General features: G+C 25.7%; 2 protein-coding genes across 5 annotated transcripts; one reads left to right on the top strand and one right to left on the bottom strand.

Annotated features, from left to right (window-relative positions):
* Nucleotides 1-242: 242 nt before the first annotated feature.
* LOC111299333 (uncharacterized) lies at nt 243-2,391 on the bottom strand. The gene is made up of 3 exons (XM_022894468.2): nt 2,012-2,391; nt 1,283-1,374; nt 243-906 (listed from the first exon to the last, which is right to left on the bottom strand). The coding sequence occupies exons 1-3, from the start codon at nt 2,159-2,161 to the stop codon at nt 498-500; spliced, it is 651 nt and encodes a 216-aa protein (XP_022750203.1). The 5' UTR covers nt 2,162-2,391; the 3' UTR covers nt 243-497.
* A 6,327-nt stretch (nt 2,392-8,718) lies between these two features.
* Nucleotides 8,719-12,213, top strand: LOC111299331 (Tetratricopeptide repeat (TPR)-like superfamily protein). 4 transcript variants are annotated; one of them, XM_089747367.1, is made up of 4 exons: nt 8,719-8,736; nt 8,813-8,928; nt 9,888-10,788; nt 11,166-12,213. In XM_089747367.1, the coding sequence occupies exons 3-4, from the start codon at nt 9,925-9,927 to the stop codon at nt 12,048-12,050; spliced, it is 1,749 nt and encodes a 582-aa protein (XP_089603493.1). In that variant the 5' UTR covers nt 8,719-8,736; nt 8,813-8,928; nt 9,888-9,924; the 3' UTR covers nt 12,051-12,213. The 4 variants fall into 4 exon arrangements, with proteins under 4 accessions (XP_089603493.1, XP_022750200.2, XP_022750198.2 ...); XM_022894465.2 differs by having other exon boundaries at nt 8,813-8,933; XM_022894463.2 differs by lacking the exon at nt 8,719-8,736 and having other exon boundaries at nt 8,759-8,933.
* Nucleotides 12,214-12,255: the final 42 nt, after the last annotated feature.

The raw sequence follows: 12,255 nt of genomic DNA, 5'->3' as shown, positions 1-12,255 counted from the left end.
AATTTCTACTGCATTTTTGCCATGGAATTGTAGTCCTCCATCATGCAGCAAGGGAAAAATAGAAAGATAAAATGCTAAATAGTTCTGTCACATGCATTGTAGGCTAAAATTTAGTTGTGTTGTATGATTATAAACAGGGGAAAAGAATTCATGATTGTATGAGAATGAGATGTAGGTTGACATGGTCTGAGAACGTCTTGCTGATAATTCAAGACTAGAAAGTAATCGTGCTGAAAACCAGGTAAGAGAAACAAAAGCCAACTAATATCTCACTAGCAAAGAGAATTATCAAAATCTTTTATCAAGTGGATTGAGAATAGCAATGATCACTGACTTCATCATATCCAGAGAGGTTAAAAAAAACCCTGAAAGCTAAGCTAAGGTCCAGCTATCAAAACCATAAACTTTTGCATTCTCTGCGATAAGTATTATCTTTCACCATCTATTTGCACAATGATGCCGAGTCTTTCAATGCACGAACATTCATATTCAATAATTCATCCACCCTGATCCCTTTTCTCCTTTGAAGGTATCAAAGAATTCAGCCATTGCTTCCAAGGAGCATCCTCTTGTTGCTCAATCCATGACAAGAAACAGCTATCCAACAAGCAGAAGAAGTTATCGTATAGAAGTTGGTACCTCACTGGTATATACCGAAAATTTGCAACTTGAACAATTGGCCATGGACCTCCTTCAAGAATTAAGGCTGGGACAAAATCCCTCTTTACATCTTCCTTGATTTGGGGAACGCTCTTTCCAGCAGAAAATCCCATGTATGTAAAAAACAGAAGTAAATCCAATGGACCAAAGATGAACCCATCAATTGCAACTTTAGTAAACACAAAACGAAAAGAATTTGGTTGTAGACGAAGCTGCAACCTTATATATCGGTCCAGACCTTCATACCTACAAATGTTACCAAAAACTTAAGAGTTTCCAACAAAAGGCTTGCATATAGAAAACATATGCACAGTAAAGTTAGGAATTGAATGTTATTTTATCTTTATTTTATCTTGATCATGCAACTTCAACCATGGAAGAATTCCTTGACCCCCAAGTTCAACAGCCAATCCAAAAATAAGAAAACGAGGCCACCATGAACCATTTATAGTTCCCATAATAAGTCCCTTACACATTGTAAATCTTAAGCGCAACACATTTTTTAATGTATGATAATCCTATAGTGAAAGCTCTAAGATATATGAGTAAACAGTAAACATTAGCATGATGTGAACTTAACGTTCTTTAGCCAAGTAAATCCATGGTGGTAATGGATAATTACCAGTAATGACCAACTGGTCCAACAAATCCAAACCCAAACAAGCTTGTTGTAGCCACTCGTTTCCAATTAATCTCTACTTCTTTATCCTTTTCCTGATACATGCAAAAATTAAATTCAATTTACCAAAAGAAATAAGCTGATTAATACTATAACACTCACAAAATTAAAGATGCTTAGAACATATGTAAGGTAGAATGCCGTGTTTCTATTACTGACATATTGACAATAGTTAAATTATTTCCAAGTGGTGAACTTCGTGTAGCAGGAATAAGGGGGAATTGGATCTAAGGAAACTCAGCAATCATGCTCTTTCTTGCATTGCATCTAGCAAAACAGCTTGTAATCAACAGCAAAAAATAGAATATTTCTCCTTTTTAAAGAAACATAATTCAAAACCAAGATAAATGAAATAAATAACTCAAAATTCCTTCTTACTAATCCCATAAATATGATTCTAGTTTCTCTTTAAATTGGCAGACAAAAAGCAAAAGCAACAGCAACAAAAACCAAACCTTTTCTATTACAAGAATGATTCAATAGCATCAAGAAAAATATCGAAATTCACCTTAAAGCAAACAAGCCAAACTCAAACAAGGGCAGGAAAAAAACTAAAAGAAACGGAATAATTGGAAATGAAAGACTGCCCATTCGTCCAAACAGCAAGGGAAAAGAAAGACACTTTGAAAAAAATAAATGATCAGATGTTGAAGTAGGAAACCTTTGATATACCTGAAAATGATGGTGTTTCTTGGCAGTTGAGTGAGTGATGGTTTGAGCAGCTATATCTCCAAAACCCCAAATCAAGCCTGAGCTTAAAACTTGTGTCTTCAATGGGTGGATAGCCAAGCACTTCTGGTAACATTTCCACAACCTCAACATTTTCTTTTACAACAGAATGAACAGGGATTCTGGATGAAGAAATAAAATTCAAACAAAAAGAGATGAATATTCAGATGCATTTATCATCATCCTCCTGATAATACAAAACCTCTGATCTAATATTTAATTACAGCACTTTATTTTTCCCGTTTAATAATGAAACTAAAGAAAGAAATTTCTTTTCATCGAATTTCTCTTTGCAGGACAAACCCATTTTTCCGGGGAAGTCTGTTTCAGGCATTCGCTTTGTTGCTTTTAACCTTTCTTTGTTTTTGGGTTTCAAGTTTTCAACTTCAAACAACTACAATTCCAAGCCAGCCCAGCCCTGTCAACCTGGACTTTTCTCCTAGGTTAACATTTATGCCATTTTGTCCCTTTTTTTTTTAAGTAAACAAAGTAATTAAAATTTTAAACATATTTTTTAGACCATATAAGGGGGGAATAACATGATTCAATTACTCCAAACAAATTTCCATGAAAAGGGTTTTTTCTATGAAAATCCTATTAGTATAATTTCTTAGAAATTGTCAAGATTGCAATGATTTATATGATTCTATTGTTTGTGCATTGTACATTTTCATGTGTGTATGAAAAGATGTAAAATTGAAAAAGACAATTTGTCACATGTGTGTAGTAAAACTGTTCTTATTAAGATAAGTTGCGTTTAGAACAGTTTTGTTGGTTATTTTTATTGTTTCTGCTATTTTTTATAAATAAAATTACTATTTATCCAAAAAAAAAAACTTAACAAATTTTATATAAATATATAAAAGTCAAAATTTTTGGTAAAAATAAAAAAAATATATGTGAACGGTTTAAATTATTGACTTGTGGACAGTTTTAAAAATCGTCACTTAATTTAATAAATATATTTTATTTTATTTTATATATTTTTAATTTAAAAATAATTCAAAAAGCTACATTGATTTATTTATATTTATGTTTTTATTATTAACTTCAATTCAATTTATATTAAAAGTATTAAAATTTTAAAATTTTCTTAATTTGACAAATTAAATCAATCAACATATAATTAATAAATTAATAAATACTACAATTACAATTATAAAATAGTTGATTCTCTCGTTAATTATTCGATACATTTATATTTAATTAAATATAGTATCCAATAATTGATGTATTTCATGTGTAAATATATAAAGCAAATATAATTCAAAAATTAAATTAATTATATTTATGTTTTTATATATCAAATTAATTCTCCGTAATTAAATTAATGAAATAAAATATTTTATTAATTTATATTTGATTGATACATTTATATTTTATTAAATATGATTTCATTTGATTTTATTTAATAAAATATTAATACACATTGATTTCATTTGTTTTCATTTTTCACGTTTTAGAATTTTATTATTTGATATTAATGCATATTGATTTAATTAGAATTTAATTTGTTTTATTGCCATTATTAAATGTTATAAATTTAATTTGCTTTATTTTTCTAAATTAAGGGATCTCTAAATGTTAATGGTAGAATAAAATATTTTAATATCAATCAACTTATAATTGTTAGACTATTATTCACTCATAATTTTTATTATTTCAATATTGACTTTCATAATTTAAAATTATCTTATTAATTGATTATATTTATGTTTTTATTATTTACTTTAAATCACTATTAATTTAATTCATATTAAAAATATTTAAAATTTAAAATTTTTTATTTTGACAAATTAAATTAATCAATATATAATTAATAGCTAAATTATAACTCATGTGATACACGAAACAATTTTATTTATTTAATATGAATATATAAAAATTAGTTTCTTTTTAAAATTATATTTAAATCTTTAAAACTCATAACATATATAAAAATTATATATATTAACTTGTCATTAAAAAAAAACATTATGAAAACAACAAAAAAAATTATATCTTTTTTTTTATATTTTTTATTACAATAATATTTATATACCTATAAAATTATATTAAATAAAAATAAATTATGTTTTTTAAAATAAAATTTTATATTATTGAATGATAAATTAAATAATAAAAGAAATATTAACACACTTTCGCTATAGTAATATTGACTAAATTATTATACAAAATATGAAAAATATTAGAAAATATATGAAAAAATAAAAAATAAATTGAAAAAAATCATTTCTCATAAGAATGAAACTATAATAACAATAAAATATATCTTTAAAAATTTATAAATAAAAAAATTAATTGCAATAGTAATATAATATACCTTAAAAAAAGTTACTAAAAAAATAAAAAAAATTTATATAACACATTACATTTATAGTCTTAAATAAAATAAGTATTAATACACATTCATTTTAGTAATCTTGCAAATATGTGAAAAAAGAAAAAAAATTGAAAAAAAAAATATTTTTCATAAGAATGAAACTATAATAACAATCAAATATATCTTAGAAAAAATTTATATAAAAGAAAATTTGTAATAACAATAGAATATACCTTAAAAAAAAGTTACTGAAAAAATAAAAAAATTAATTTATAACACATTACATTTGTAGTCTTAAATTTGTAGAAAATTTCTTTGATGGAAATTATGATTAAATAGATAATTTTTTAAATTTAAAATGGATATAATAAGTGATAAAGATAATATTAATTTTTTTGCATTTATTTGAAATATAAATTTGATAATTAGAGTTTAAATGGATATAATCATTTTGATAATCTTATTATTTAAAGATTTAAGATGAAAATTTTTTAAATTTTTAAAATCTTACATAAATTTACTTTAATTTTTAATGTTTTACTTAAATTTTTTTAAAAGATAAATTTTTAAATCACAAATTTTAAATCAAGATAAAAAAGATTGTTGAAATTTTTTAATAAACTTAATTTTTGTAATCTTTAAACATGTTTGAAAGATTTTGATAATTAAATAATTTTTTAATAAAGTTATTTGGTAAACAATTAAAATTATTTATTAAAAAAATAAAATCCATATTTCATATTTTTAATTTTAGAATAGATATCTCTAAATTGATTTGATTTTTAATTATAATTTGAATAATTTTTATATTTAAATAAATTTAAAATTGTCTAATTTATAATTAAAAGAAACTATCTTATTTTTTTAAAAAATTATCTTACGTGTCATTTAAGAGAATTATTTACATGGGGCATCTACGTGATGTTTGTATATGTTATTATATAATATATATTAAATTTAATAAATATTACAATTATAATTATCAAATAATTGATTCTCTAATCAATTATTTGATACAGTTATATTTGATTAAATATAGTATCCATTTGAGTAATTAATGTATTTTATGTGTAACTATAAAAAGTAAATATATCAAATTAATTCTCTATAATTAAATTAATTGAATAAAATATTTTATCAATTTTTATTTGATTGATAGATTTATATTTCATTAAATATCATTTCATTTAATTTCATTTGCTAAAATATTAGTGCACGTTTGATTTCATTTGATAAAATATTAATATACTTGGATTTTAATTAATTTCATTTGTAATGTTTTATAATTTTAAAATCTAAATATTAATGCACGTTAATTTAATTAAAATTTATTTTATTTTATTTTCATTATTAACTACAATAAATTTAATTTGCTTTATTATTCTAAATTAATAGATCTCTAAATGTTAATAGGAGAATAAAATATTTTAATATCAATCAACTTAATATTTTTAGATCATTATTCACTCATAATTTTTATTATTTCAATATTAACTTTCATAATTTAAATTTATCTTATTAATTGACCTACAACACACATTTTGTATAAATAGCTATAGGTTAAGCATGATGTATCTTTAACTACTTTTCATTAATTTTATATTTTTTTATCATTACTTAACTTTACTTTTATTTTTTCTCAAATTTTTACTTTGCATCCTTTATTGGTTTATACTGCTAAAAGATTATTATCTTTTTTATACTTATATTTTATATTTCTTTAATTGTGGTATTAGCTTTTTTTTTTTTTTTTTTTTTTGTTGATGATTGATTTAAAGATGATTAGGTATACATAGGGAAAATATTTCACTAGTAGAGTCACTATCATGATAGTTGATGCCACTTTTTGTTGATATTATATGTCATGTGAGTGTAACAATAAACTATTTGAAATTGATGAAAAATTTCAATGTTATTCTTGCAATATTGATGTCCCTAATCCAACTCTAAGGTAATTAGTATTTATATTTGTTATATTTGATACATGAAAAAATTATTATTCCATGATGATAATAAAAGTATTTTAAATTATTATATTATATTTATAATTGTAGAAATTTGCATTTTTTAAAGGTATAAGTTGAATATTGAGACATATGATAATTCTATAATGACAATATTCATACAGTTTAATATAGAAGTTAAAGATTTAATTAATAGAGATTTTATGAAATATTTGTTTAGGTATTGAGTTAAAAATTATTTTAATATTATTTAATATTCAAATTAATTGAATAATGTATTTATATTCATGATTTAGAAAAATAGATATTATAAAATCCAAGAGATATTTAAAGATCTTAGAGATAAAATTTGTGTATTCGAGATGAGGGTAACCAAGTATAATTTTTATACAAGTAATACCAAATTTACAATGAATAAGGTATATTATTTAAATTCTTAGCTTGAATGTAAAAAATTATTAGAGGAGGTATGTAAAAGCTTATTGTAATAATTATGTTTGTTATAAAGTTATATAGTTTAGATTATAATGCAACTGTTATCAAATTACAAATTGCTATTTTTTTTTATCTCTTCACTTCTGTCTGTAAAATCTATTGGCTCATCCAATAAAATGACACTTGCTTCAAAGATAGCAAGAAATATTGGAAAATAAATTGTTGCATTTTCGTTTCAACAACAACTTATGGAAGATTTTTCAATGAAAAAAGTTTGTACATGAGATTGATTTTAATAATGAAAATTTTAATTTCTTAAAATAAAAAACATTATTGTCTTTTGTTTAGAGATTATTTTGATTTAATAAATTATAGTTTGAATTTTCTTTAGAACTGATGATAATTGTATAAGTATATTCAATATGTAATTACTTTATTTTATTATATTAAAATATATAAATTTAAATAAAAATGATTATATAAGTTGTAAATTGTTCATAAACTTCATAGCATATATTATCATTTAAAAAAAATTTATATTTATATAAGATTTATTGATATATGAATATACTATATTATAAATCATGCGATGCACAAAATAATTTTATTAATTTAATATGAATATATATATATATATATATATAAACAAATTAGTTTCTTTTCAATATTGTATTCAAATCTTCAAAACTCATAGCATGTATAAAATTTGTAGATATTGACTTGTCATTAAAAAATGAACTTTTTGTTAACAGTAAAAAAAATTATATATTTTCTTCAACAATATATTTATACACCTATAAGATTATATCAAATAAAAATAAAATTATGCCATTCTTCAAAAATAAAATATATATTAATGAATGATAAATTAAATAATAAAATAAATATTAACATACTTTAACTTTAGTAATGGTAGCTAAATTGTTATGCAAAATATGAAAAATATGTGAAAATATGTGAAAAAAATAAATAAATAATTTTTTAAAATAAGAATGAAATTGTAATAATAATAAAATATAGCTTGAAAAAACTTATAAACAAATAAAATAAACAAATTGCAATAGTAATAGAATATACAATGAAAAAAATTTACTAAAAAAATAAAAAAATTGATGTATAACACATTACATTTGTAGTTTTAAATTTGTAAAATAATTTTTTAGTGATAATTAAAATTAAATAGATAATTTTTAAATTAATTTTTAAAAATTTAAAACGGATATAATAAGTGATAAAGATAATATTATTTTTTTTGCATTTATTTGAAATATAAATTTAATAATTAGAGTTAAAATAGATATAATTATTTTGATAATCTTATTATTTAAAATTTTAAAATGAAAATTTTTTGAATTTTTAAGATCTTACATAAAATCACTTAAATTTTTAATGTCTTACATAAATTTTTTAAAAGATAATTTTTTAAATCAAGATAAAAATGATTGTTGAAAGATTTAGATAAACTTAATCTTTATAATTTTTAAACATGTTTAAAAGATTTTGATAATTAAATAATGTTTTAAATAAGATCATTTGGTAAACAACTAAAATTATTTATTAAAAAATATATTTCATATTTCATATTTTTAATTTTAAAAAATACATATTTGAATTAATTTAATTTTCAATTATAATTTGAATAATTTTGATATTTGAATAAATTTAAAATTATTTAATTTTTATTTAAAAAAATTATCTTATGTTACATTTCAAAGAGTGTTCACATAAATATTCATGTTATAAATTTATTTATATATACTGTTATAATATATAAATATATATTAAATTTCCGTGCGTCGGGTTTCAAACTAGTAAATATTAATGGATAAAGATATTTTATGGAAAAAAGGGGAAAGAAAAAAAAAGAAGAATCATCTATAAAAAAATTAAATAAATAAATAAAGAAGAAAAGCAATGTATCTCAAACTTCTCAGCCGTATATCTAGGTATCTTTGTCGTTGTTTCAGTAATGGTATTTTCTTTGTTGCGTGTGTGTGGATAACCTATTTTCTTGCATCTCAGGACACTCACTCCGTGCGCCATAGTTCTACCAATCAGGAGCCTCTCGTTCTTTCTCTCTTGCATTTTTTGCAAGAATCCAAGACCCCAACCCCAGCCCCAGCCCCAGCCCTAACCGGGTAAGGTACGATTCATTCACATTATCACATACTCTCATCTGCAATTTTTCATTGCTCATCATTGCTCGTTATGGTGGCTTTTTTTTTTTTTTTGGCACAAATTAACCTGTTTTGCATTGGTATCTGATTTCCCATAACCCAAAACTTTGGGTTATTTCTTTTTTGTTGATGTTGTGTTTTTTTTTTTTAAAGCTTTTCTCTTCCTGGTCTTGTGAAGTAGTAAATATTTTGTATCATGGGAGATGGAATTACTGGTCTTTTGGTTTAGTATAGATATTTGATGTGTGAAATGAAAACTTTATATTTGCCTTCTTGTGGAAAGTTCTTCTTTTTTTGTTTTCTTGATCAATAAGGAAAAGATGGGAAATACCCAGATGGGAATTTCGGATTAGTTTGTGAAAATTTGGTTGGTGATCCTCTTTAGTTGAAATACTATATGGATTTCTAGAACAGGTCGTATTTGGTTTTATTTCCATTCTTTTTCCAGAAATGAAAGACTCGTAGGAAGAAATGCAAAAGCTTGTTTCCGGTTCCAGAATCTAGATATGGTATCTGTTGTCTTCTTTATGATTACTTTTGGAAAACTACATTTCAGGAAAGGAATTTACGTGTTTCCCATGTTTCTTGACTGGAATATTCTTGTTCAAGGAAAAATTCAAAGTAAAGCAATTACATTTTTTTCCAAAAAAGTGTATGTTTCCATATTCATAATCTGCTTTTCCTTGCCATGCTTCTATTCATTGTTTATTAGCTTCCCAGTGGGTGTTGGCCCATCTGGATGGAATTACATTATTCTTCTTGATGTTTATGTGTTTTTCACATAATTTTTTTACTGGAATTATATTGGCTCTTTTGCTTTGAGGTTGATTGATTTACTGCTTTTATCTGTTAACTTTCTAGTATTGTGATTTTCATATGGTATGTTTTAAGTGCTGTAACTTTCCTTGGATGATATGTAGAGTTGGATAAAAATAGTAGTTCCACATTGCTCCACTCATGGATCTCCAAAATCAATCTCATTGCTCCATCTGCATGACAAAAGATAGTTGCCCAACAGTACGCTCCCAGACAAAGCAAATGAATATTCTAATAGACAGAAGAAATCCCCAGGCAGTTCAGTCTATTTTTGACAGTTTGATTGAAGGAGGCCACAAACCATCCTTGATAACATACACAATTCTCTTGGCTGCCTTGACCATCCAGAAGAACTTCAGTTCCATACATTCTATCATCTCTCAGGTGGAAGAAAATGGACTGAAGCCTGATTTAATTTTTTTCAAAGCTGTTATAAAAGCTTTCTCTAAATGTGGAAATATAGAAGAAGCGATGGAAACTTTCTGGAAGATGAGGGAGAGTGGTTTGAAACCCACTACTAGCATTTATATCTCGCTAATCAGAGGGTATGCGACTGCTGGTAAGCCTGAAGAATCTCTTAGACTGATAGATCTGATGTCCCTGGAGAGGAATGTCAAACCTGATCTCAGGACCTATAATTTTCTTGTCAGAGCTTGGTGCAAAAAAAAGAACAAGGCAGAGGCTTGGAATGTGGTCAATAAGATGATTGCCTCTGGCATGCAACCAGAAGCGTTTACCTACAATGCCATAGCAACTGCTTATTCACAGAATGAAGAGACTGATCAGGCTGAAGGCATGATTTTAGAGATGCAGAAAAATGGTGTGCAGCCTAATGAGTTTACTTGTAGCATCGTTGTCAGCGGGTATCATAAAGAAGGTAGGACCAAGGAGGCCTTGAGGTTTGTGTATAGGATGAAGGATCTTGGGATTTGTCCTAATCTTGTGATGTTTAACTCACTGATCAAAGGTTTTGTTGACACCATGGACAGAGATGGGGTTAATGAGGTAAGTTAAAACAATGATTCTATTTATCTCCAATTCCTTTCATCTAGAGCAATACAGGATTTTATAATTCCTATAGTTTTTTGGCTGGGTTCTGTTTGTTTTGATTTCTAAGTCTTATATATAAGGATCCACTTATATTAGTGTAAGACACATTTTTTTGACTCTTAGATCAAAATTAAACCCATAACACTTAGCCATTTTGATCCAAGGGTCAAAAAAACATGTAATTCATACACTAGTGTAAGTGGATCCCTCCTCATCCATATGTATATTATATATATTATATATTATGTGTGTGTGTGTGTGTGAATATTTGCCTTGTGTACTGAATATTTCCATCTAGAGAACATAAATTCATGCTAAGCTTTGATATGCAGGTACTTTCTTTGATGGAAGAATTTAGGGTCAAACCTGATGTTATAACCTTTAGCACCATTATGAATGCATGGAGTTCAGCAGGATTTATGGGTAAATGCAGGGAAATCTTTGATGACATGGTGAAAGCAGGTATACAGCCTGACATTTATACCTACAGCATTCTTGCAAAAGGTTATGTGCGAGCTCAAGAACCAGAGAAAGCTGAAGAACTTTTAACAATCGTGATTAAATCAGGATCCCACCCAAATGATGTAATCTTTACAACAGTAATCAATGGTTGGTGTAGAGCTGGCAGAATGGATTATGCAATCAAGATTTTTGATCAAATGTGTGAATATGGAGTATCTCCCAACTTGAAGACCTTTGAGGCCTTAATTCGGGGATATAGTGAAGCCAAACAGCCATGGAAAGCAGAAGAACTTCTCCAAGTAATGGAAGAATACGAGGTTCACCCTGAGAAATCCACCATCTTCCTCGTAGCTGAAGCTTGGCATGCCACTGGATTGACAAAAGAGGCATATAGAATTCTGGGGACTGTTCATAGTAAGGAACAGGAAACGGAGACAACAAAAGACATACCAATTGGAAGTTTAAAGAAACCATATAACAAGCAAACTACAACTGCCTTTAATTCCAATCTTTTACAGATACCAAGTGTAGTAACAGGTGATGAAAAGTGGTCAGCTCTTTCTCTTAAAAAAGGTCGCATGGTGCAGAGAGATGCCCATTTGGATTGCTCACGGTTTACTACTAAATCAATGCGCCTTCCACTTGGTTGTAAATTTGGAGCAAGGGGTCCAATTGTTTGCCGGAAGCAATGTCAAGGGCAGCTCGGAATTTATGGCCAGCTTACACATTCGTGTAAAGTAGTTTTTCTTAACTAGGAGAAAAACAAAGGTTATGAGCTTTTGGTGTAATTTAATTTCTAAAGAAACAGAAATTGTCATGAAAATACTATAGATAGTAAATAGAGCTCTGCCACATAGAACTCCTTTATTATTATTATTTTTTGGCTTGCTGAGAAATGCAAGTATGGTTCTTTGCATCTGTTTACGATCTCATTTTTCTATTCTTTTAAATAAACATGCT

Source organism: Durio zibethinus, chromosome 18 (assembly GCF_047325235.1).
Source record: "Durio zibethinus cultivar Kanyao isolate XHJ-2024 chromosome 18, ASM4732523v1, whole genome shotgun sequence".
NCBI classification, from domain to species: Eukaryota; Viridiplantae; Streptophyta; class Magnoliopsida; order Malvales; family Malvaceae; genus Durio; species Durio zibethinus.
This window is presented reverse-complemented; position numbering and strand designations above follow the sequence as displayed.

Coding starts and splice junctions, on each gene's coding strand:
- LOC111299333 (XM_022894468.2), bottom strand. CDS start 2,161: ATGTTGAGGTTGTGGAAATGTTACCAGAAGTGCTTGGCTATCCACCCA. Junction 1,375..2,011: donor AGAAACACCATCATTTTCAG/GTATATCAAAGG, acceptor TGCATGTATCAG/GAAAAGGATAAAGAAGTAGA. Junction 907..1,282: donor GGACCAGTTGGTCATTACTG/GTAATTATCCAT, acceptor TAACATTTGTAG/GTATGAAGGTCTGGACCGAT.
- LOC111299331 (XM_089747367.1), top strand. CDS start 9,925: ATGGATCTCCAAAATCAATCTCATTGCTCCATCTGCATGACAAAAGAT. Junction 10,789..11,165: donor ACAGAGATGGGGTTAATGAG/GTAAGTTAAAAC, acceptor TTTGATATGCAG/GTACTTTCTTTGATGGAAGA.